The sequence below is a fragment of the Crocuta crocuta genome, unplaced genomic scaffold (assembly GCF_008692635.1).
Source record: "Crocuta crocuta isolate KB4526 unplaced genomic scaffold, BGI_CrCroc_1.0 scaffold35, whole genome shotgun sequence".
Taxonomy (NCBI): domain Eukaryota; kingdom Metazoa; phylum Chordata; class Mammalia; order Carnivora; family Hyaenidae; genus Crocuta; species Crocuta crocuta.
The window spans coordinates 5,173,080-5,199,037 of record NW_027530625.1 but is presented as its reverse complement, the minus strand read 5'-3'; the positions used below and the strand labels follow the sequence as shown (position 1 = coordinate 5,199,037).

Genomic DNA, 25,958 nt, shown 5'->3' with positions numbered 1-25,958 from the left:
CTACTTCCCTCCCCACAGCGCGTTTCCCCCGAGGCCAATAAGAAACGAACCACTTCCGGCTGCGAAACATGGCGGCGGCCAGGGTCAGAACCATATTTGGGAGTGGGACAGGACTGCACTTCCGTTGAGGGGCCGAGCTTCCACTAGCCGATGCCGCGGGCTGTGGGGCATGGGGTCCCGCCGCCTGGCGCTGGCGCAGCTGCACGGGCTCTTCGCCGTCTACAAGCCCCCGGGGATGAAATGGAAGCACCTGCGGGACACCGTGGAGCTGCAGCTTCTGAAGGGTGAGTGCCTCGAACCGGACCCACAACCCCGCTCCCGTTCTCCCGGGAATCCATCCCCGCTTCTCATCCGTCAGGCAAAGTAAAGTCACGTGACCCAGTTCCCAGGGCCGATCGCTTTCCAAACCGTCTGTTCTGTACACTTCGTTACTCCTCTTTTTCCCCCGCGTTCAGATGGGTAAACAGACTCAGTAATGTCCGTTGTCATAAGTAGTAGTCGATACGTAGTAGTATCAGAATTTGAACTCGTTTGTTTCTTTTCTTTTTAATTTTTTTCTTTACATTTATTTTTGAGAGACAGAGACAGAGCACCAGTGAGGCAGGAGCAGAGAGAGAGGGAGACACAGAATCCGAAGCAGGCTCCAGGCCCTGCGCGGTCAGCACAGAGCCCGTCCCGGGGCTCGAACTAACAAACCATGATATGACCTGAGCCGAAGTCAGACACTTAACCGACTGAGCCACCCAGGGGCCCCAGAGCTCGTCTGTTTCTTAACTGCTGCTACTTGCTACATCGTGGGCTTTCTCTTCTGCATCTCCTCGTCCCACTTTACCCACGTGTTCAGAGAAAATTGACCTGATACTCTTTACCTTTGTGTACTTAGGTCTCAATGCTGGGCAGCCTCCTGCCCCCGAACAGCGTGTTCGTTTCCTCCTGGGCCCCGTGGAAGGCAGTGAAGAGAAAGCGCTTACCCTCACAGCCACCAGTGTGCCCGCTCTCACCAACCATCCGCTGGGTAAGGTGCCTTCAGGCCAGGGCCTGGGTGTCGCTTCCTAGGAAACCTCTGCCAGAGTCCGTGTCCCAGTCAGTGCCCGGATTTCTGTCCCAGATCCTTGAAGGGCCACAGTGGGGATGGTGTACTTGACCAGGGATTCACCAGTTTTTCTGGAAAGGGCCAGATGGTAAATATCTTAGGCTTTGCAGGCTCACCTCTGCCATTGTAGTGCAAAAGAGCCTGTAGGCAGTATGCAAAGCAATGAGCCTGGCTGTCCAATGCCACTTTACTTATGAAAAGTGATGTTTGAGTTTCCTATAATTTTCCTATGTCACAAAATATTATTCTGTTGATTTTTTTTGAGCCATGGAAAAAAAGAAATTTAACTCATGGGCTGTTGAAAAAACAAGTTTGAGGATATGGCCTGTGGACTGTAGTTTGTTGACCCCTTTTAACTATTCTGGGACTCCAGCTGGGAATTGAGACCCTCAGGTAGAAGTCCTAAGGAGGCAGTTTTGGACTCTTGGGAAAGAGTGACTTTTTTTAGTCAACAGAGCTGCCCAAGAATGGAACTGGGTTTATTATGAGCTGCATGTCACTAGACAAGATTAGGAAGACTGAGGGGCTTGTCCAGAAGCCGCTAAGATCCCCTTGACAGTGACATTTAGTGACTCAAGACTTTAACAATAGCAAGTACAATGTACTGAGAATCCCCTCTGTACTAGATACCGTGTTAAGCTTTTACCCAATACCGTCTCATAGAATCTTCACCACAATCCTGTGAGGTGGGTCCCCTTCTCATTTCTGAAATGAGGAATCTGAGGGTCAATGCTGACATTAAGTAACATAGCCTAGATTCAGTAGGCGCTTAACCATCCCGTATCCTTCCCTTAGATACCTCCTGATTTGTAGAAGCGTATATGCTTTTTGCTCATTTCCTGCATACAATATATTTTTTTCTTTAACGGCGTTGTTGAGATACAAAAAACCACATGTTTTAATGTATATGTTTTTGATGAGTCGTTCATTCTTTCACTAGGTGTTTCCTGAGCATCTAGTGAGTTCTGGACCCTGGGGGTAGAATTAGGAACCCAGACCCTGACTTCAGGAACTTACCACGTCCATTTTCTTGCTGGAGTGGTCAGGAGCCTCCTTTTGCAGCAGCTGATAAGGAAACTTGAGTCCCAGGGTTATGCCCAGTCTACTCAAAGCCTCTCACTGGGGGAACGATGATAAGCAGAGTAACAAGCCTTTTTCTGGGCCCAGGGAACTGAGGAAATGGTTCTAGGCCCCAGAGGCCATGGTGGGGAAGCCCGAGAGCCCACCCTGGTTTGGGCTCCATGAGGCTACATTCCAGGAATGAAGTCACCATGCAGGCCACAGTCATCCCAGAAGCTGGATTCATTGAGGAAAGGGACCTTGTTTGTTTTTTTCCAGTCTGCGGGCCAGCATTCACCAGCTTGAAGATTGGCGTCGGACACCGGCTAGATGCCCAGGCGTCTGGGGTGCTAGGTAGGTGGTGTGGTGATCCTGGGGATGCAATAATAAAGGCTTGGGGGAGCACTGGGGAGCTACCAGGAACCCAGTTTACTTCCAGCCTGACAGCCATTTCCCACCACTGCCCCCCTCCCCTGATTCCTGCCCCACCTCTGATCAGCTGCTAGAAGGGGGAACGGGGAGAGGTCACAGATCGCCCACCTTTATCAAGTGATTCCTGTATGTAACATGGGGTACAAAGCCCTTTGTGCATATGTATTTGAGACTACAACCTTATTAGGTAGATAATTTATAATTTATGACAAAAACAAGGCTCTAGGAGTTTAGGTGACTCAGTCTGGGTCATGTAGCTTGTAAATGCCCCGGGTCCAGGGAGGGAAAATGGTCATCACTTGTGTGTGGGCCAGGCGCGTAACTGGCCCCACTGGCCAGGGTCTGAATGTCGCTGGAGCTGGACACACAAAGCCCTGAGTCATGAGCCATCTGTGTCCCCCAGGGTCAGGCGGTGGCCACATCCTCCATGCACAGTGGTCACAGTCCCCTTATCTAACTTCCTGGGGCACAGCAGGCAGACATGATCTCATGCTCTCTCTCCAGGAGTGAATGAAGGGTCATTCTCTCCTTCAGCCGGAGGGAGAAACAGCCAGGAAAAGGCAGGGAGTGGCCACAGTGCCCCTCTGTTGGGCCCTTCCTTTGTGCTTATTTCTTCCTGTGCGTTGCCTCAGTCTTCATAACAGCTGCGGGGATCGGATGGCATTTTTCTCCCCAGTTGGCTGATGGGGAGCTTGAGGCCCGGGTCGGTTAAAGGACATGCTTAGAGCCATCCCAGATTCAAGTGCAGGTCTGCATGGCTGGGCCAGTGGCCTCTTTGGAGCAGATCAGAATCCCGTTGGTGAGCTTGCTAAGGATCCTAAGCTGCTCCCCTGCAACAGTCAGAGTGGGCCCTGAAATCGGTATTTTCCTGTCTACGCAGAGGAGCTTACGTGTGCTGTCCTTGCCCCTCTGCTGGCTTTAGTAGCATGGGAGGTGGGAGTATTCTGGTGGTGGCTGTGGGGGTTGGGAGTCCCAGGGGAGGGGGAGGCAGGTGTGAGGTCAGCCTGGCTGTCTTTCAGTGCTTGCCGTGGGACATGGACGCAGTCTCCTCACCGACATGTACAATGCTCACCTCACCAAGGTATGGGGGTGCCGGGGACAGCTCCTTTGAAACCTCTGATCCTTTCCCTGGGGGTTATTGGTGGGAATCTGAAGCCAAGAGGACTCTGTGGGGGAAAGGTCCCAGACATCAGCAAGCTTTGTTTTATGGCCATGTGCTGGGGGAGACTAAGGATAACAGTAACAACTGCAGGCATTACCACACGCGGGCTGCTCCGTGCCAGGCACTACATGTGGACTCCCATGGACTCCCTTGCAGATGCCTCACTGCGTCCCCAGAAAAGGGGATCTAGTGTTAGCCCACCTTACAGATGAGAGAACTGAGGCACTGAGAGCGGCTGTCACTTGCCCAGGGGTCACGCAGCCCATAAGGAACAGCTGGGATTTGAACCTGGATCTGCCCGACACCAGAGCCCAATATGACACCACTCCATTCCGTCTTCAAGACTGAGAAGGGTCACTGTCACTGTCCGGGCATCAGGGAGTTTGTGTCTGGGCTGGGGCCGTGGAGTCTGGCACCATGAGTGGGGACAGAGGTGCCACGTTAGAGAGCCTACAGTTTTAGTGGGTAAGAGCACAGTTTTTGGAGCCTGGCTTCAGTTTAAGACTAGCTTCAGGGCACCTGGGTGGCTTAGTCGGTTAAGTGGCCAACTCTTGATTTCAGCCCAGGTCATGATCTCACGGTTTGTGAGTTGGAGCCTGTGTCCGTCTTTGCGCTGATAAGCTGATAATGCAGAGTCTGCTTGGGATTCTGTCTCTCACTCTCTCTCTGTCCCTCCCCTACTCGCACTCTCTCTATCTCAAAAATAAATAAAAAATATTAAAATAAGTAAATAAATAAAAATTAAAATTAAAAAAAAAAACAAAACAGCTCTGCCACCTCTGGGTCCCTGGTTGGATTACATAATATCTGTGTGCCCCCACTTCCTCAATTCTAATGAGAGAATAGTGCCTCCTCTGTAAGGTTACTCTGAAGATTAAATTAGTAACTACACGCAGCGTACTTAGCAGTCACTGGCAAATGCTCAATAAATTATTGTCACTGTTGCCATCATTTCTTTGCCACAGAGGCAGTTAGCTGCAAAGACCATATTTGGAGGGGTGGGGGGAAGTCAGCTGGGTGCACTAGGAGGGGCCCAGAGGATAAGTTGTCAGGTTTGGCTGAAGAGGAGTGACATGCAGGCCCGGGGTGGTCACATTAGGGCTGTCACTGTCCTTTGCAGGCAGGTGCTTGCTGTCATAGAATAGTCTGGTGCCTTTTCCGAGAGGGGCAGTGGAGTGGCTGGGGGTGGGGGTGGGGGTCTCAGNGCTGGGGGTGGGGGTGGGGGGCTCAGTGCCTGGGCTCCCAGAGGGGAGACTTGAAGACCCCCCACCTGCGGCCTGTCTAGCAGGTTGGGGGTTTAAGCGGCAGGGCTCACTGCCTCCCTCAGTGCTGAGGGAGAGCAGGGACACTGACCGTATCTTCCCCTCCCTGTCCCTGCAGGATTACATGGTGCGCGGCCTCCTGGGCAAAGCCACAGATGACTTCTGTGAGGACGGGCGGCTGGTGGAGAAGTCCACGTACGGTGAGAGCCCTCAGGAGCCCAGGGCAGAGGGGAGAGCGGCTGCGGCCGCCTCTATGTTTGCTTTCCCTTGATTCCACACCCCCCTATGCAGGCCACGCAGCCTCCTTTGGTGACTCCAACACACTAAGTTCAGGCTGGCTGTTGGAGGGCTTTGGGCACATCATTCTGTCTGCTAGGAGCAAATGCCCTGTGCTCCCCCTTAGCCTCCCCATGGGGCCTAGATGTCACCTCCCCACCCGGCATAGGTGTCACCTCCCCAGGGGAAGCTCCTCTAACCCCTAGATGAACTAGGTGGACTCTCAGAACAATAATTGACTAATGATTAGTGATTATTTAATATCTCTCTTCCCACTATACTGTCACCTGTGAGAACAGGGACTGTGTCATTCCACTCCTGGGGTTACACAGCGCAGAGCCTGGGGCATGGGAGGTGCTTTTTGGTTGGATGCATGGATGAAAAGTAGGTGGGGGGATGGCTGGTTGGATGGGGGATGGATAGATGGATGGCTGGACGGCTCTTTCTTTCCTTCTTACCCTCCCTATGTTCTGACACTTTCCATAAGATCTATTTCATTGTCTTATTTAACAGATTTGAGCCCCAGCCAGGTGCCAGGCAGTGAGGTTGGGGAGGGGATGTATGATGAATCAGATGAGGTCTTCATCTCAGTGAACTCACAGTCTAGCAGGGAGAGCAAGCACACACCACCACATTGCCTGGAGAGGATTAGAAACGTGGCAGAGTAACACTGTACATTTGTACATGTGAGTGTGTGTCAGCGTACAAAACACATCTAAAGATAACTACTAAGTTGACACTCGAGGAGGTAGGAAGGCAGAATTTGGAAGAGAGGGAAGATGTTTGTTAGTGCTAATCTAAAATTTTTTTTAATGTTTATTTATTTTTGAGAGAGAGAGAGCGTGCACATAAGTGGAGTGAGGGGGAGGGAGGGACAGACGATCCAAAGAAGGTTCTGTGCTGACAGAGAGCCTGATGCAGGGCTCGAACTTGTGAACCATGAGATCATGACCTGAGCTGCCCAGGTGCCCTCTAATCTGAAATTCTTAAAGAAGAAGGGCACCTGGGTGGCTCAGTTGGCGAAGTGTCCCACTCTGGTCATGATCTCATGGTTCATGAGATTGAGCCTTCCGTCAGGCTCTGTCTGGGACACTCTGATCCTGTGTTTTCATGCATGTGCTTTCTCTCTCTTTCTCAAAAAAATAAACTTAAAAAAATTATTGTAAATTTCTTAAAGAAGATTAAAAAATTTTTATAACATTTATTCATTTTTGAGAAAAAGAGTGCACGAGCAAGGGAGGGGCAGAGAGAGGAAGACAGAATCCGAAGCAGGCTCCAGGCTCAGCTGTCAGCACAGAGCCGAACATGGGACTTGAACTCACAGACTGCGAGATCATGACCTGAGCCGATGTTGGATTCTTATCCATCTGAGCCACCCAGGCGCCCTTTTTTTCTTTTTCATTCTTTCTTTTTTTTGTTTTTCAAGTGTCCCACTCTTGATTTCAGCTCAGGTCATGATCCCAGTATCATGGGATTGAGCCCTATGTCAGACTCTGTGCTGAGTGTGGAACCTGCTAAAGATTCTCTCTCTCTCTTTCTCCCCCCACCCCCCGTCTCCCCCCTTCCACCATCTCTCCCACTCCCCTCTCTCTCTCTCTTTCTTTATCAAAATGAAAAAAAAAAAAAAGTTAAAAACAAAGCAAATTAAATGCTGGTAAAGGGACCCAAGTGCAGAGTGGCAGGAGCCAGGAGAAAGAAGTGACAGGCTCCAGGAGGCCTTCTTGGAGGAGGCTGCATTTGAGCTAGGCTGTAAATGAAGGGGGAGGAAGCAGTGGTGGGTGCATTTCAGGTGAGACAACAATGTGAATAAAGCCGGACAGAAGGGATAAGAGGCCTAGTCCCTTCCAAGCTGGCAGGCCTCTGGTCACCACACCTGTGCCCAGAGCTGTGGCCTTTGGAGTCAGAAGTTGGCACCTATCCAGTTGGGTACCAGGATCAGCCCTCTAGCAGTTCATGAGCGTCCCTGGACTTAGCACCTGCCTGCCCTTGTCACTCGGTGGGCCCAGCAGGCAGAGCCCCTCCCTCTTCCTGCCATCTGTTTCTGCATTTAGACAGATGGCTCTCTCCCTCCCAGGGTCCCTGGCGTAAGAAGCCCTAGACGGGGCTCAGGGGACCTGGCTTAGAATATTGGATAAATCACATTATAGCTTTGAGCCTCATTTCCAGAAAAACTTTTTTTTAATGTTTATTTTTGAGAGACACAGAGAGAGAGAGAGTGAGAGAGCACAAGCAAGGAAGGGGCAGAGAGAGAGAGAGTGTGTGAACACGAGCAGGGGAGGGGCAGAGAGAGAGGGAGACACAGAATCCGAAGCAGGCTCCAGGCTCTGAGCTGTCAGCACAGAGCCTAATGCGGGGCTCGAACTCTTGAACCATGAATCATGACCTGAGCTGAAGTCGGATGCTTAGCTGACCGAACCACCCAGGCGCACCCAGAAGAAACTGTTTTTACCTTGGAGTCTATGAGCCCCTTGAAAATGTCCTCACAATGCTGAGTTCAGGTACAACTTTGTGAGAAGAGGGGGTTCTGGGCTTTCACAAGGTTCTCGAAGGACTCTCAACCCTCTACATGGGAACCCTGGGACCAGAGGGTGCTCTGGGACCCCCTCCAGGTTCCAAGGACGGGGCCGGTTTGGGGGAAGGGAGTTTACCCATCCTCAGCAGGCACCTGTGTGCTGACCAGCCCCTGGCTTTTCCAGACCATGTGACCAGAGAGAAGCTGGACCGAATCCTGGCCCTGATCCAAGGCTCCCATCAGAAGGCCCTGGTGATGTAAGTGGGGCCCAACCCCCACTATCCTGAAAAGGGCCCTGGAGGAGGTGCTAGAAGAGCAAGGAGTGCCCACTGGGCTCCCTGTAGGCTCCGCCCACCCTGGGGCAGATTCCACGGATCTTTTTGGAGCCCGAAAGCAGACTTGAAGCAGCCCTTCCTTCCACGGCACGCAGGAGTGTTTCTTTGTGCCAGGCCAGCCCGTGGGGAGACCAGGGGGCACCAAGAGACCCTGGCTGGCCTAAGTGGGAGTATATGATTTGGTGGAGAGGAAAACCAGGAGCCCCCATCATATGACATAGAACCAGGGGGTGGGAGCCGGCAGCAGCGTGTGCATGACTGGAAGCTGGTGGGGGAGGGTCTGTGTAGAGGAGGGCGGAGCCTGTATTTAGAGATTGGAGGGGACACACAAGAAGGTGGCTAGAAGGGCAGGGAAGATGGAAAGCGACTGAAGAGCTTCAGGAAAGCTCTTTCACGAGACGGGGCAGGGCCAGAGGCGAACAGTCTGCCCAGCTCCCCACCCCACACTGGTCCCATCCTTATCCCCAGGTACTCCAACCTTGACCTACAGACCCAAGAGGCCTACGACATGGCCGTGAGAGGCTTGATCCGGCCCATGAACAAGTCCCCGATGCTGATAATTGGCATCCGATGCCTCCATTTTGCGCCTCCGGAATTCCTCTTAGGTAGGTTGCCCCCAGAAGTTGGAGCAGTGAGATGGGGCTCCTGGGTTTGCAGGGGCCAGCACGTGGCAGCCCCGGTCTCTGCTGGCTAAGGCGCCAGGGCCCAGCTTCCTTCTCCGAGCTGGGCTGGACTTGGCCAGTCACACAGCACACAGATCAAATGCTGTCCTATCTGCTGCCGGGTTGCTCTTTAGAGCCAGACTTTAACAAGCAAGTTAGACTTAGCAGCTCGTTCCCAGATCGGCGCAGTGTTTCAGGTTGCAGTGGGCCGTGAGACAGCACCCTCCGCTCCCCAGGCCTCCCGGCTCAGCCCCTCCCTCCTCTGTCTTACTAGCCAGGGCTCCTTTCCTTTCCTGCGGACCAGGACTCCCCCAGGGCTAAGCGCCTTAGGTAGATGGTCTCTTAGACTCCTCACGACCACCCATTTCATAGACGAGCATACCGAGTCTTAGAGCAGCGTTNTGGTCTTTTTTTTTTTTTTTTTTGAGAGAGAGAGCATGAGCCAGGGAGGAATAGCGAGCGGGGAGAGAGAATCTCAAGCAGGCTCCACGCTCAACTCCACATGGCTCCATCTCACTGGTGAGATCATGACCTGACCTGAATTGAAATCAAGAAATCAGGGGTCCAAGGCTCGATTGACTGAACCACTCAGGTGCCCCTCCACCCCTTTTTTAAGATTTATTATTCATTTTGAGTGAGAGAGAGCTCTGGGGTGGGGGGGAGTCTTCTTTAAAGGCAGATTTTCTGACTCTGCAGATTTGGGTGGGGCCTAAGATTCTGCATCTCTAACAAGTTTTCGGGGCTGGCCCTTGGGCTACACTTGGAATGGCAGAGCCCTGGAGAGCGGAGATATTTCGCTAGGGTCATCGCCCAGCCAGGAGGTATCACAGGGTATGCATCCAGAGCCGCAGGCACCAGAGGCTGCGCTCCCAACCGCGGGCTCTGTTGTCGTGTGCCCCTGTCAGAGGTGCGGTGCATGCACGAGACGCAGAAGCAGCTGCGGAAGCTGGTGCACGAGATCGGCCTGGAGCTGAAGACCACGGCCGTCTGCTCCCAAGTGCGGCGCACGCGTGACGGCTTCTTCACCCTGGACGACGCCCTCCTGAGGACCCGGTGGGACCTACACAGCATCCAGGACGCCATCCAGGCCGCCGCTCCCCGGGTGGCAGTGGAGCTGGAGAAGAGCTTGAGGCCGGGGTGCTCCCCAACCCTAGCCGGTCCTGGGGGACCGAGCTCTGCCTCAGGGCTGGAGAACGATGCTGGGCACTGAAGGGCCAGGCCACTGGTGGGGGATGGAGAGGATAAGCATCGTTGCTGAGCTGCAACTGATAACTGTGCGGAACGCAAGAGTCGGGGGAAGCTTTTCAACATGTGACATGAAACTCCAAAGCTGTAAGAAAAAAGACCCACAGCCTTGAAACACTTGAAAAGGAAAAACTTCTTTACAGAGGAAAAGGTGATAAACAAATGACAGACCGTTTTTTAATTTAATGTTTTATTTATTTCTGAGAGAAAGAAAGACAGCGTGAGCAGGGGAGGGTCAGAGGGAGAGGGAGACACAGCATCTGAAACGGGCTCCAGGCTCTGAGCTGTCCGCACAGAGCCCGAACCCAGGAACTGCAAGATCATGACCTGAGCTGAAGTTGGACGCTTAACCGACTGAGCCATCCAGGCGCCCCAAGAAATGACAGACTAATAAGAATACTTGCAATATGTTTAAGAATGAATATCCATAATATATAAAGAGCTCTTATAAGAAAGAAAAAAGATGACAAGAAAATTGGGCAAATGGCATGAAGTGTGTGTGTGTGTGTGTGTGTGTAAGTGTGTAAAGAAGTCCAAGTGGCCAGGAAACCAATAATGAAAGACCTACAGATGAAAAAGATATGACGTTTCCTTGCCTCTCAAAACCAGAAAAAGAGAATATCCAGTATTGGTGAGGTGAGAAAATGGGCCATCTGTGCTCTCAGTAGGAATGCACAACTGTGTAACCTTGTAGTAGTAACTTGCTAGTTATGTGTCAGCACTAAGAACACCCCTGCCCTGGGACTCTGTGGGTAATTTCAGGAACCTGCCTTCCTACACAGGTTGGGGAACATTGTAGGTACATAGACGGTCACAGCTGCGTTGTAAATAGTAGCAAATAGCAAGTGTCACCATCATCCGGGTAAGTGGACAAGGTGTATGCAGGGTTCTCTATTCTAGGGGCGCTGGGCTCAATCAGTAGAACAGGCAACTCTTGATCTCAGTGTTGTGAGTTCGAGCCCCACAATATAGAGATAAATTTAAAAAATAAAATTGGGGCGCCTGGGTGGCTCGTCCAGCTCTTGATCTCTGCTCAGGTCATGATCTCACGGTTTGTGAGTTCTAGCGCCGCGCTGGGCTCGTGCTGACAGCGTAGAGCTGCTTGGGATTCTCTCTCTGCCCCTCCCCCCACACGCACGCATGTGTGCATACTTACTCACGCTCCTGTGCTCTCTCCCTCAAAAAAGCTTATTTATTTTGAGGGAGAGAGAGAGGAAGAGAGGGAGTAAGAATCTCAAGCAAGCTCCACACTTTCAGCACAGAGCCCAATGTGGGGCTCGTTCTTATGAACTATGAGATCATGATCTGAGCTGAGATAAAGAGATGCCTAACCTGCTGAGCCACGCAGGCACCCCAAAAAATAAACTTAAATCAAATCTAAAAAGACTCTATTCTAATACCCTCAGGAAAATTATCAAAAACTGATTTTTGTAGCCACTTTTTCCTGCCAATTTGATTTTTCTCTAGGCTTTGGAGACGATCCCATGTGGACAGGGTTTTTTTGTTTTGTTTTTGTTTTTTGTTTGTTCTGTTTTTTGGTCTGGCTGTCTTTTAACCTCTATCCACGTGGATATTTCCCACTCACATTTGGGGTAGAAGGAGCAAGTTGGCCTCTGGCTATTGTTCTGGTCTGGACCCCGAGGGGAAACACTGCATGTCTCCTGTCCCTGCTGTCACGTGGGGAGAGGGGACGCCAGCCACCTTGGCGCCCTCACCTTCCCGTGGGGGCCGCGCGGGGCTCAGAGCAGGCGGGGCTCTGTAGGCTGCTGGCTGTGGAGCCTCAAGAGCTCAGCTCCTTTGCTCGTAACATGAGAATAATGATTTCGCCTGCCTTGTGGGGTTGTGACAAATGACATCATGGTGATGTCATGGGTAAGACCTGCGCTGTGCGAGTGAGCTGCCCAGCCATCCACCTGTGTGGCTGCTTTCGTCAGAACAGTGACCTAACAGCTGTCACAGAGTCAGAGGCCTTCCCTCCATCACCTCTTGTTTATCTGGCACAATAATCAGCTGGGAGCTGGACAAATGTGTCGGCCAAGTGATCAAGGTCAACAGCCACAGTCATAAAGCTGTTGCCGTTTCCACTATGTCCTCTTGATAGGAGGTGATGAAAATGGCTCTTCACCTCTGTAGTCTTCATCCCAATAACCCATGGTTCCAGTCTTCTGAGGACATGGCACAGATTCTGGTAGTGAGGTGTTCTATGAAATACGTGACTAGTACTCCTTGAAATTATCAAGGTCATCAGAGCACTTGGGTGGCTCAGTTGGGTGGCCGACTTCAGTTCAGGTCACGATCTCATGGCTCACGGGTTTGAGCCTCGCACGGGCTCCACACTGACGGCACAGAGCCTGCTTCGGATCCTCTGTCCCCCTCCAGTCTCTCTGCCCTCCCCCCACGTGTGCTGTCTCAAAAATAAGTAAACATTAAAGAAAACCAACCTATCAAGGTCATCAAAAGTAGTGAAGTCTGGGAAACCACCACAGCCAAGAGGAGCCAAGGAGACATGACAGTCAGATGTAGTGTGAGCTCCTGGGACAGAAAAAAGATCCTTTACTTTAGGTAAAGATAAAGGAAATCTGGGGCGCCTGGGTGGCTCATTCGGTTAAGCATCCGACTTCGGCTCAGGTCATGATCTTGCGGTTCGCGGGTTCGAGCCCCATATCAGGTTCTGTACGGACAGCTCGGAGCCTGGAGTCTGTTTCATTCTTTCTCCCTCTCTCTCTGCCCCTCCCCAACTCATACTCTGTCTCCCTCTGTCTCAAAAATAAACTATAAAAATTTTTAAAAAATAAAGGAAATCTAAATAATTTCTGGACATTATCTAATAGTAACATGTCAGTATTGGTTCTTTAATTGTAACAAATATACTAACGAAAGTGTTACTAGCACAATAATATGGCCAACTCCGTGCTGAGTACGTGGGAATTCTCTACCGTCATCTCGATTTTTCTGTAAACAACTGTTATAAAAAAAAAAAAAGTCCGCTGGCAAAGTTCAGCTGGGGAGAATCTTTGAGAATCCAGATTCTAGCCCCAGCCCTTGGATTCAAACTCAGTGGATCTGGAGCGGGGCCAGGAAATCTGCATTTCAGCAAGTGCCTAAAGAATCTCATACCAGAGCTGTAAAAACAGCCCCCCCACCCCCCGCCCCAGGAGCCTGCAAGGCAGCACCGTTCTCTTCGGGTCACCAGGAGGCACACCGATGGCTATTTGAGAACCATTTAAGAAGAGAGTAGGCAACATGGGGCTCAGTCGGTTACGTGTGCAACTTTGATTTTGGCTCAGGTCATGATCTCACAATTCTTGGGTTCAAGCCCTCCATCGGGCTCTGTGCTGACAGCACTGAGCCTGGAGTCTGCTTCAGATTCTGTGTCTCTCTCTTTCCCCCTCTCCTGCTCATGCTCTCTCTCTCTCTCTCTCTTTCAAAAATAAACATCAAAAAATAAAAGGAATAAGAGAGTACCCAACATGGGGTGCAGCCCAACTCTTGATTTTGGCTCAGGTCATGATCTCATGATTTGCAAGTTCGGGCTCCTCACTGCCACTGGGGAGCCTGCTTGGGATTCTCTCTCTCTTCCCCTCCCCACCCCTCTCTCTCTCTCAAATAAGTAAACTTAAAAAAAAAAAAGAGAGAGAGAGAGAGAGACAGTAGCAAACAGCCAGGAGTGGTAGGGTTTACCTACCTTACCAGGGCTGCCCTAGTAAAGTACCATAAGCCAAGTTGCTTCAACGATGGAAAGTTAGTGTCTCACAGTAGGCTGAATGTAGAAGGCTAGGGGTCCAAGATCAAGGTGTCCGCAGGGCTAGCTCTTTCTGCGGGATGTAAGGGAGAATCTTCCAAGCTTCTCTCCTGGCTTCCAGTGGTTTGCTGGCAATCTATGGCATTCCTTGGCCAGTAGAAGCATCACTCAAATCTCTGCTTTCAAGTTCACATGGCCGCCTCCCTGCGAGCATACCTTGTGTCCAAATTTCCCGCTTTCCTAAGGACACTGGTCACATTAGGTCCCTGCAGTACCCAGTATGGCTTCCTCTTAACCAATGACGTCTGCAATGACCCTGTTTTCAGAAATGGTCACATCCTGAGGTACTCGGGGATTCGGACTTTAACGTGTGGATTTGCAGGGACACAATTCGACCCACAACACATGGTTAGACATTCACCTGGGCTGGCCCAGTGCTGCTCAGAGCACGATTGTCATGTGACCAGAAAACTCCCCCAAGGTCAGGGCAGGCCCTGTACTCCCCTCCATATCTGCTGCAGATTGACTGGGGCAGGTAACATGCCGTGGATGGTCAGTGCTCCCTTAGGAGCACTTTGGTCAGGGTGCGGGAGCACAGCCTTCCGTGCCAGCCAGGGGTGGCCAGGAGTGCTTAGGGCCCCGGCGGATCTAGAGGGTGGCAAGCCAGGGTCAGGGAGTCTAGCTGTCCCTTCCAGGGCCTCTCTCCAGGGCTTTGACCAACCATCTCCCCTTCCCTTGGCCAAATAAGAATTTAAACTTTTTACTTGATTGCACTGTATATACGAAGTATATCTGGAGGTGCCTGGGGGGCTCATTCGGTTAAGTGTCTGACTTCGGCTCAGGTCATAATCTCACAGTCTGTGAATTCAAGCCCCGCGTCAGGCTCTGTGTTGAAAGCTCGGAGCCTGGAGACCGCTTCGGATTCTGTGTCTCCCTTTCTCTCTGCCCCTCCCCTGCTGTGCTCTTTCAAAAAATAAACATTAAAAAAAATAAAAATTTTAAAAAAGAAGTATATCTGGATCTCATTCTAGAATTTACAAAGTTTTGGGGCACCTGGGTGGCTCAGTCGGTTAAGCGCCCAACTTCGGCTCAGGTCATGATCTTCGTGGGTTCAAGCCCCGCATCGGGCTCTGCACTGATAGCTCAGAGCCTGGAGCCTGCTACGGATTCTGTGTCTCCCTCTCTCCGCCCTTCCCCTGCTCGTGCTCTGTCTCTCTCACTTTCAAAAATAATCAAACATTTAAAAATTAAAAAAAGAAGAAGAAGAAATTTCCTCATGTGATCGTGGAGCCTAATAAGCCCAAAATCTGCAGGGCAGAGAGACAGGCTGAAGACCCAGGGGAGAGTTGGTGTTGCCAGCTTGAGTCCCCAGTCTGGAAACAGAATTTCCTCTTCCATGGGGAACCTCACTTGTGTGTTTTTGGTTTTTCCTTTGACGTCCTTCAGCTGACTGGATAAGGCCCACCCACACTGCAGAGGGTAATCTGGTAAATCTACTGACTTAAATGCTAATTTCATTTTTCTGATGCCGTCGCAGCAACATCTAGGCTTGTGTTTGACAAAGCACCAGGGTGCTTGCTCCAGACTTCATCACAACAGGATGCACCTCTTTTTCATTTAGGAACACGAAACTTGCTCCCGCTGAGAGCTAAAATGGTCCAAGGGGTGCTGTAGGATTGACCAGCTGGGTTTGGATCCCAGCCCTGGCCTTTCTTCTCTATGTGAAATGGGCCAGTAGCTTCATGTGGGTGAGTCCTGGTTTCCTCTCCTGTCATGCAGAAAGGATGACAATGGTGCCTGTGTCACGCAGGGACCAGATGAGCCAGATGAGCAAATGCTTCTAGAGAGCTTCCTTTGTGCCAGGCCCTGGGCTAAGAACGGCAGCATACCTGATCTCGTTTAATCCTCAGACGGGCCTGGGGATTAGGGACTACGGCTACCCCTCTTTTACAGAGGAGGAAACTGAAGCATGAAGAGGGCAAATGACATGGCCAAGGACAAGGACACCCGGCAAGGGAGTCAGAGCCCGGGATCAGATCTGTGTTGTTCAGAAGCGGCACTCCTAACCACTATGCCACCCCGCCTCTCTGCCGGTGCTATTGCTGGCTTCCCAACTAGTCCCAGGCCTGGTACACAGTAGGTGCTTTGTAACTGTGCTAAAGGAATGGAATACCTGTTGTGATATTGAGATATCCTAAGGAACACATATTTGAGTCTTCCTCCCCAGCCCCTGGCCAGAGCACCTAAAACCTTTGTAATTTCCCAAGTAATAAAAGTGAAAGGAACATCTTTTGTCATTTGTAATAAGCCCCATTTCAACCACCCCTGCCTAGTGAATGGGAGCTCCCTCCAGAAAACCCCTAAATGATGTGGTTCCCAGAGCTTCCGTGTTGGGGAGCACAGCTAGGTGCCAGGAGGGTGGCGTGCCCGGAGAGGGCATGGAAGCTCCGCCCCCTTCCCGCATCCCTCGCCCTGTGCAGCTCTTCCATTTGGCTGTTGCAGCCTCGTATCCTTTGCAATAAATTGGTCAATGTAGGTAAATGTTTCTCCGAGTTCTATGAGCTGTTCAGGCAAATGTTCAAACTTGATGAAGGGGTCATGGGAACTCCCGATGGATAGCCAGTTGATCCGCAGTCCCGTTGACAACCTGGGACTCGTGGTTAGCGCCCAAGTGGGGGCGGCGGGACTGGGGACAGTCTTCTGGGACTGAGCCCCGAACTCGTGGGTTTGGTATTAACTCCAGGCAGTGAGTATCAGAATTGAGTTAAACTGTAGGACATCAGTCCTTGGCCACCGAGAATTGCTTGGTCCAGAAAGTCCCACACATTTGGTGTCAGATGTATTGCATGAGCAGAGGAAGGAGGAGTTTTTCTTTTACCTGTATATACATTTAATGTATGTGTGTTGAATAAACGAGTAACCCAAATGATTAGTTGCTTTTTTTAAAATTTTTGTTAATGTTTTATTTTTGAGAGAGAGAGAGAGAGAGAGTGACAGTGTGAACAGGGGAGGGTCAGAGAGAGAGGGAGACACAGAATCCAAAGACAAGCTCCAGGCTCTGAGCTCACTGTCAGCAGAGAGCCCGACGTGACGCTCGAACCCATGAACTGTGAGATCATGACCTGAGTTGAAGTCGGACACTTAACCAACTGAGCCCCCCAGATGCCCCCAAATGGTTATTTTTTTTTTAACAAGGTGGAATTATAATACACGGTGTGTCACAACTCGCTTCTCTCATGTGTAATAGAGCGTGGCCGTTTCTCCCCGTCTGTCCATCGGGTGTGGGTGCTAATTCCTCCAGACCCTGTGGGGGTGGCCAGAGGTACAGGAAGCCTCCGACCTTCTCCCTGCTTTTGGCCATTCCTGCCCACAGCACATTTTTGCCGTTAGGATGGGTCAGCCTTTCCCCAAGGCCTGGGTTCCAGCCACTTTATTGGGAAGTCACTCAACAAATATACATTTAGTGCCCATTAGTTTCCTGATCCTGTGGTAAGCACTGGGAACGCATCAGTTAACAAGATGGCCCAGACACCAAGTGGAGATGTTAAAGAGGGCAGCCTGAGAAGCGGTCATTTGAATAAAGAGCTGAAGAAGGTGAGGCAGGGAGCCAGGAGATTGTCGGGAGAAAGAAGAGGGAGAAGCTGTTGAGGCCAAGGGCAAGCCAGTGCAGGTCAAAGAGTGCCTGACTTATCAGGGGACAGTAGGTCCCCTGCAGTGATGCAGCACGCAGATTGGCACCTGTGAATGACAGCCACCTTGAGGACCTTTGCACCAGAGGTGGATGTCCTGTGTTGTCAGAAAGCAGGACCTTGGACCTTTTGCTTCATAATCTGACCGAGAATCTGCTGGAAGATCCACCTCAATTGCATCATCTATGCATTTTCTTGAACTTCACAGGGCTAAGAGCCAGTGTGACCAGGATTTGTTTCTTCAGACTGGCCCCGGCCCCTCTGGGCCTCTCTTTTGACACTTAGGCCAATCCCTTCAGTAGAAGGGAGAAACTGGTGGCCCACAATGCCTTCCCGAAATGCTAATATAGTGCCCTCTCTGTAAATTATTCCGAGGGCCCAGTGCTCAGCCTGGGCCTGGGCACGTTTGGTGATCAGTAGGGCCAGTGATTTGAAGGCAAGAGAACAGCGACATTAATAACAGCTGGTGAAGTTTTGGGATGACGGTGGAGGCGGGGGGTGGGGGGCCGGAGAGGAAGGCCAAGAAAGAATTCTTAAAGACATCTTTGGTGCAAAAAGTTGATTTTATTAAAGGACCCATGGGCAGAAAGAGCTGCATTGGGGTCATGACAGGTAACTGACTGTGTACCCTCAGGCCAGGAGGGGGTTAGGGATGGAGTAAGTCCCTAAGGTATTTTGGAAGCAAGGTTTGCAGGACCTCGAGCTGTTGCTGGGGAAACGACATGTATTACTGTTTAGTAAAACCTCAGTCATGGGACCCTTCAGATGTCTATCGGAGGGCCAGAAGCTTCGAGCATGATTGCCTGACTGTATCTTGGGGGAGTTGGGCTAAAGGAAATTTCCAAAGGAATTTTTTGTATGTTAAAGTAGACTTACAGGTTCGGGGCGGGGGTGGGGAGGTCAGGATAATGTTAAGCCAAGATTCTCTTTTGCCCCCAGCAAAGTGTCATCATCATCAAGGCGGCTGAGCTCCTAGAGGGAGGTCACTCTGCCGGTTTCAAGGATTCATCAGTGGGCTGTAGGCAGTAAGGGGATTTAACTTTTTCATTTGCCTTAGTTTCCCACATCGCCATGGCAAGCACTTAAACGCCTTTCATTTGTTATCGGGTAGCCAGGCGTGGCTGAGGAATATCACACACATTCTACCTTCGGTGAGAGGGTGCTGTTAGCCTGCCCTTTGCCCTCAACTTACCCCAAACTTCCTCTGCCACAACAGCTATCATTTACTGCGGGGTTCTGATAAGCCGGGCTCTGCCCTGAGAATTTCACATCCATCTCCGTTGCTCCCATGGTCACCCCAGTATGAAAGATACTATGATCATCCCCGTTTTATGGGTGAGGAAGCTGATAGGGAGAAACATCCTGCCCGGCAGAGAACATTTATGTCCTAATAGGACCCTGCTGCCTCCATGACTTCTGTGGCAGGGAGATGTTCCAGATTTCCCTTCAACCCACATGTGTCCTACCTCCCTGACCTCAGTCACCTGGACCTGTCGCTAGTCTGAGCCCTGAATAGGAGTCTGCTCCACCCCCTCCTTACTCAAGCCACATTCACTGCCCCCAGACCACCACCTTTCTTCCTGTTTAGCAGCTCCAGGCTTCCACCTACCAACCCCTTTCGGATGGCCCCACCCTCACACCAAAATTCCCAGGCAATTGAATCCCCATTTTGCAGATGGGGAAACTGAGGCACCAAGTGGGTAGAAGGTAGACAGCCAATCAAGGGTAGACTCAAGGTTTGAATTGGGTAAGGACACCTGGGTAGCTCAGTCGGTTGAACGTCCAAATCTTGCCTTCAGCTCAAGTCATGATCTCACCGTTCATGAGTTCAAGTTCAAGCCCCGTGTCAGACTTGACGCTGGCAGTGCTGAGCCTGCTTAGATCTCTCTCTCTCTGCCTCTTTCCCATTCTCGCACGCACCCTCTCTCAAAAATAAATAAATTTGGGGCGCCTGGGTGGCTTGGTCGGTTGAGCGTCTGACTCTCGCTTGGGTCATGATCTCGCAGTTCGTGGGTTCGGGCCCCGCATCGGGCTCTGTGCTGACTGCCAGCTCAGAGCCTGGAGCCTGTTTCAGTCTGTGACTCCCTCTCTCTGGCCCTCCCCTGCTACGCTGTCTCTCTCTCTCCTAGAGATAAATAAAAATATTAATAAATAAATAAATAAATAAATAAACTTAAAAAAAAAAAAAGATTTGAACCAGGCACTCTGACTCCAGGGCCCATGCTCTTACTCCTTCTTTAACTATGGCCTCTCTGTTTTGACCTTGGCCCAACCCAACTGTGCCCTGGGTAGGTCCCCAGTTAGATTTTCCTACCAAGACTTTGGAGCCAGAGGAGATACACATAATCTAATCTTATCTAAGCATTGTGGCCCTGATAGATAGGAAGCATGTGAAAAATGCACATTTTGGCAAGCAGAAAATTCAGAATAAAATCAGGTGAGGCTTGGATTAGCTGGATCCAATCCAATGGAGAGGAAATCTGGGGGGCAGCAGAGGGTGTGTACAAATCTCGGTTAGCTGGAAAAATTAGATAACTGGGGCCCAGGTCCATGGGCTGTCCCACCACCCTATTTAGAGTCCTTCCTGGCACAGAGATTATGAAAGAGGACTCAGTGTGACTTGTCAGGGTCCGGGGATTGCAGCAGGCTGGAGAACCCCGAGGCTTGCCCAGGCTCTCTGGTCAACATGCAGCCTCAGTGGGCTGGGAAAACCACCCCAAATCCTGTAGGATGGTAAATGTTTTCCTCAGTAGGTGTCTTTAACCCTGAAAAGGCCAGAACTTAACAGTGATTGTTAAATGGGGCCAAATATGTATGTTAGCAACATGAGATTTGCAACTTGAGTTTTAAGTTGTGCTACTGAGCTCATTATTTCAAGAAATAGTGGGCGCCTGGGTGGCTCAGTCGTTACACATCTGACTTCCACTCAGGTCATGATCTCATAGTTGATGAGCTCGCACCCCACATTGGGTGAACACAAGCCCTGCTTCGGGTGAACACCACTTCTTTCTCTCTTCCCCTCATGGGATTCCCTCTCTTCTCTCTGCCCCTTGCTCTCTTGCACCCTCTCTCCCCCTCTCAAAAAAAAAGAAAGAAGGAAGGAAAAAAGAAAGAAATAGAGTGTGTGTGTGTTTTTTTAATGTTTTATTTATTTCTAGGAGAGTGAGAGAGACAGTGTGAACAGGGGAGGGTCAGAGAGAGAGGGAGTGACAGACTCTGAAACAGGCTCCAGGCTCTGAGCTGGCAGTCAGCACAGAGCCCGACGCGGGGCTCGAACCCACGAACCGCGAGATCATGACCCGAGCGAAAGTCGGACGCTTAACCGACTAAGCCACCCAGGCGCCCCTAGAGTGTGTTTTTAAAGCCAAAGAAAGTGCAACTTAGGGGGCGCCTGGGTGGCTTAGTTGGTTGAGCATCTGACTTCGGCTCAGGTCATGATCTCATGATTTGTGAGTTTGAGCCCCATGTCAGGCTCTGTGCACAGTTCAGAGCCTGGAGCCTGCTAGTGTCTCCCTCTCCCTCTCTCTCTGCCCCTCCCCAACTCATGCTCTGTCTCTTTCTTTCTCTCTCTTTTTTCTTTTTTTAATATTTTTATTTATTTCTAGGAGAGAGAGAGACAGCGTGAGCAGGGGAGGGTCAGAGAGAGAGGGNTAAATATTTAAAAACAAACAAACAAACAAACAAACAAAAAACCCACCAGCAACTTCAGCAGCAGCAAACCCCCAGGCCTCTGGGTTTGCCGGTTGTCTGCCCTGCTGCTGTGCGTCATGGTGAGCCTTTGGCCACGGAAGGGCCGGGGTGTGACCCCCCCCCCCCCACCTTGCACTGGGTATTTCAACCTCTCTGAAACCAGTCCACCCACTGTAAAAGGGGAATTAAAACAACACCCGCTTGGTCGTTCCCTAAGTCAGCCTTCCCCCAAGTATTTCCGGGGCCCAGCCACTGCTCTGGCCCTGGTGCTGGTGTCAAAGGACAGAAAACATCCTTGGTCTCCCGGAGGGTACATCGTGAGAGGAGCAGGTGAGACTATAATGTCGGAAATGAGTGCTCGGAAGGAAATCAGGCAGAGTGGGTGAAGCAGAGTCCCCAGGAGGATCTCTCTGAGGCGGTGACATAGATCCCTGGACGCCAGAGGAGCCCCCCCCGCCAGGGCAGACATCTGTGGGCAGAGACCCAGGCCCCGCAGTGGTGTGGCCGGCCCAGACTAGGCAAACGAGAGAAGGCTGAGGATGGAGAAGGGGGTAGAGCCAGACGCTCCTGTGGAGCCCAGTCCTGCAGTGGACCCAAGTTTTGAGGGGCCTGAAGCTTCTTCAATCCATGGGTCCTCTAAGGAAAAAAAAATGAAGCCTGAGTGCCATTAACTCCATGGTAAACCCCCCTCTGCCATGTGCGTGGAGGCAGGTGTCAAAGAAACAGCAGAGAGTGCTTTTTCAGGCTCGATCTCTACTTTGTGTTTTTGTAAATACTGTTTTCAAGTTCACTGTTTTGGGTGTGCAGTTTGTGACAAGTGCATGCGGTCGCCCACCCACTCCCACCACGATCAGGAATCAGGCCCATCATCCCCAAAAGTCCCTCACGCTGCGCCTTTGCAGCCAGCCCCTCCCCTGGCCCCGCCCCAGGCAACTTCATCTGTCTTCTGTTCCTGTCATTTTGTCTTTTCCAGAACGTTGTCTGAAATGAATCAGACCGCACATACACTTGTGAGACAGGCTTCGTGCATTTGAGACTTACCCACCATGGACACGTCAGTGGTTTTCTTTCCTTGTTTTTTGCTGGGTAGTCCCACCGCCTGGATATAGCACCATGTCTTTACTCTTTTACTAGTTAAAGGGCTTCCAAGCAGCCTTTAGTGATTACGACGTGAGCCGAAGTTGGACGCTTAACTGACTGAGCCACCCAGGCGCCCCCCCAAAATATATTTCTTAAATCATAACACTTGGAAGTTTGAAATTACTACTTGATCCACAGGCTGCAGAATGAATGTCCTGTCAGCAGGCATGAACATATCATCTCACTGTCCGTCTCCATCAGAGCCCTTGGTGCACTGTCAACGAGCAGTACTATTTTGAAAGAAACCTTTCTTTTCTGGGCAGTAAGTTCTCAATAGTGAGCTTAAAATATTCAGTAAACCACATTGTAAACAGATGTGCTGTCATGCAGGCTTTGTTATTCGACTGATAGAGCATGGGCAGAGTACATTTAGCTGTTCTTAAGGGCCCTAGGAGTTTTCTGGAACAGTGAGCATTGGCTTCAACCTAAAGTCACCTGGTGCATTAGCCCCTAACAAGAGAGCCAGCCTGTCCTTTGAAGCTTTGAAGCCAGGCACTGACTTCTCCTCTCTAGCTATGAACATCCTCGATGATTTCTTCTTCCAGGATAAGGATGTTTTGTTTGGTCTACACCAAGAATGTGTGGTGGGGCGCCTGGGTGGCTCAGTCAATTAAGTGTCCGACTCTTGGTTTCAGCTCAGGTCGTGATCTCACAGTTCGTGAGTTTGAGCCCCCTGTCCGGCTCTGTGCTGCCAATGCGGAGCCTGCTTGGGATTCTCTCTCTCTCTCTCTCTCTCTCTCTCTCTCTCTCCCCCCCGTCCCTCCCCCACCCATGCTCTCTCTCTTAAAATAAATTAATACACTTAAATTTTTTTTTCTTTAAATAAAGAAAGAATCTGTTGTTTAGGGGCCCCTGGGTGGCTCAGTCGGTTAAGTGTCCGACTCTTGATCTTGGCTCAGGTCATGATCTCACGGTTCATGAGTTCAAGCCCCGAATCGGGCTCTGCTCTGAGGGCACAGAGCCTGCTTGGATTCTGTCTCTCCTTCTCTCTGCCCCTCCCCCACTTGTGTGGGTGCGTACGCTCTTGCTCTCTCTCAAAAAAAAAAAAACAACAACTCACCAAAAAAACTTAAAAGAATCTGTTGTTTTGTGTAGCTACCTTCATTAATGATCTTCACTAATTTTCTGGTGAAATTTTCTTGCTGCAGCTTCTACATTAGCCACTTGCTGCTTTACCTTGCACATGGATGTTATGGAGATGGTCCTTTCCTTAAAGCTCACGAACCAACCTTTACTTCAGCTTGTAAAGTAGATTTCTTATGCTCCCTCACCTCGTTCAGCCTGTGTAGAATTGAAGAGAATTTAGGTGTTGGCTTCTGGGAATGGGTTGTGGACTGTTTGATCTTCTATCCAGACCATTGAACACTTAGCCACTGTAGGGTTATTAACTGGCCTAATTTCAATATATTATTGTGTCTCAGAGAACAGGGAGAGCCAAGGGGAGATAAAGAGAGAGAGGGAGAGAGAGACAAAGAGGGGAACGGCCAGCCAATGGAGCGGCCAGAATACAAATAATGTTTATCGATTAAATCTTCTATGTGCAAGGTTTAAGGTGCCCCAAAACAATGACAACAGTAACACCAAAATCACTGACCACAGATCACCATGACAAATAGAATCATAATGAAAGAGTTTGAAATATTGTGAGAATTAGCAAGATGTGACACAGAGACGCAAAGTGAGAAAATGCTATTGGGAAAACGGCGCAGGAGTAGACTCCACGCAGGAGTGCCACAAACCTTCAGTTCGTAAAAAACACAGTATCTGCAAAGCACAATAAAGCAAAGTAAAATAAGAGGAAGTATGCCTGTTCTGTGCACAAATTCCCACCTTTTCTCCTGACCCAAGTTCATTACCCCGGCAATTCTCTCTCTCCTTTGCTTGATGATTTCCCCCTTTTTACTGTCATTTTCTTCTCTTTCTTTCTTCCTTTCTTTTTTATGTTTTTATTTTATTTTTGAGAGGGAGAGACAGAGACAGAGTGTAAGTGGGGGGGGGGGCAGAGAAAGAGGGAGACACAGAGTCCGAAGCAGGCTCCAGGGTCTGAGCTGTCAGCACAGAGACTGATGCGGGGTTTGAACTCACATACCATGAGATTGTGACCTGGGCTGAAGTCAGGCACTTAACCAGCTCAGCCATCCAGCCACCCCATCTTTCTTTTTTTTTCAGAGAGAAGAGAGGAGGGGAAGAGAGAGAGGAAGAGAATCTTAAGCAGGCTCCATGCCCAGCACAGCGCCCAATGTGAGGCTCGATCTCATGACTGTGAGCTCATGACTTGAGCTAAAACCAAGAGTCGGACACTCAACCTACTGAGCAACCCAGGTGCCCCTACTTGATCCTTTTCATCAGCATACAAACATGCTGCTATTTCTCCTGTCTTAAAAACAAAGAAGCAGTGGGACACAGCTGCCTTAGAAGAAGGTGTGATTCTTGATTTCGGGGTCGTGAGTTTGAGCCCCACGTTGGGTGTAGAGATTACTTAAGTAAATAAAAAACTCAAAAAACAAACAAGCAGAAAATAGCATGGCAGCTCCTCAAACAATTAAACACAGACGTGGGGCTCCTGGGTGGCTCAGTCGGTTAAGCAACCAACTTTGGCTCAGGTCATGATCTCACAGTTTGTGAGTTCAAGCTCCTGGTTCAGATTTTGTGTTGTGTCTCCCTCTCTCTCTGCCCCCTCCCCTGTTCACGCTCTGTCTCTCTCTCTCCAAAATAAACAAACATTTAAAAAATGTTAAATAATAAAGAAATAAACATAGACTTACAATATGATCCCACAGTTCCACTTCTGGACATACAGCCAAAAGAATGGAAAGCAAAGCCTCAGACACTTGCACACCCATGTGCACTGCGACCTTCACAGTACGCGAAAGGGAAACGATGCCCGTGTCCGTGGAAGGAGAAACGCATAAATAAAACGTGGCCTGTCCGAACAATAGAATATTATTGAAGCGCTAGAAAGGAAGGAAATCCTGGAACCTGCTACAATATGAATGAAACTCGACGACCTCATGTTGGGTGAAATAAGCCTGTCACGAGAAGGCAAACACTGTACGATTCTGCTCACTCGAGGTCCCTGGAGCCATCAAGTTCACAGACACAGGGAGTAGAATGGTGGGCGCACTGGGGAGCCCGTGTGTAATGGGGACAGAGTTTCAGTTCTGCAAGAGAAGAGCTGTGGGCGTGGACGGTAGCAGTGTTTGCCCAGTGTACTCAGGCCACTGAACTCCACCTAAAAAGGGTTAAAACGGTCAATTTTGTGTATATTTTCCCAAGAAAGGAAAAGGTCCCAAAGGGAGAAGAAACATGAACTCCTTCCTGATTTCATGTCCTTCTCCAGTTATTTCATTTCTCTACCCCCTTTAAGAGCAAAACTCCTGGAAAGTTCTCTTCCCACGGTTCCCGTGATCTTCATCCCTGGTTCCTTCTCCATCTCCTTGGCTGGATCCTCCCCTCCCCTGAGCTCTCCTCATTGGTGCCCCCCAACCGCCATGGGGCTCTTTTCTTCTCAGCCCACACCCTCCTAGGTGAGGTCTGCCAGTGGGCAATCACATGGCTGTCTACACCAGGGAATGTGAGACGGCCAGCACCCCCATCTCTACATCTCACCTGACCTTCCCCATGAGCTCCATTCCCAAATGCCTGTCCCCTAGCATTCC

At 50.4% G+C, this 25,958-nt stretch overlaps 1 protein-coding gene across 4 annotated transcripts; it reads left to right on the top strand.

Moving 5' to 3' along the window:
* The first annotated feature begins 36 nt into the window (after window positions 1-36).
* TRUB2 (TruB pseudouridine synthase family member 2) lies at window positions 37-25,626 on the top strand. Of its 4 annotated transcripts, none has more exons than XM_077768316.1 (8): window positions 37-284; window positions 884-1,015; window positions 2,432-2,506; window positions 3,604-3,665; window positions 5,127-5,208; window positions 7,981-8,053; window positions 8,600-8,736; window positions 25,080-25,626. In XM_077768316.1, the coding sequence occupies exons 1-8, from the start codon at window positions 170-172 to the stop codon at window positions 25,247-25,249; spliced, it is 846 nt and encodes a 281-aa protein (XP_077624442.1). In that variant the 5' UTR covers window positions 37-169; the 3' UTR covers window positions 25,250-25,626. The 4 variants fall into 4 exon arrangements, with proteins under 4 accessions (XP_077624442.1, XP_077624443.1, XP_077624440.1 ...); XM_077768317.1 differs by lacking the exon at window positions 25,080-25,626 and adding an exon at window positions 24,469-24,966 and having other exon boundaries at window positions 40-284; XM_077768314.1 differs by lacking the exon at window positions 25,080-25,626 and adding an exon at window positions 9,699-10,213 and having other exon boundaries at window positions 49-284.
* The last annotated feature ends 332 nt before the right edge of the window (window positions 25,627-25,958 follow it).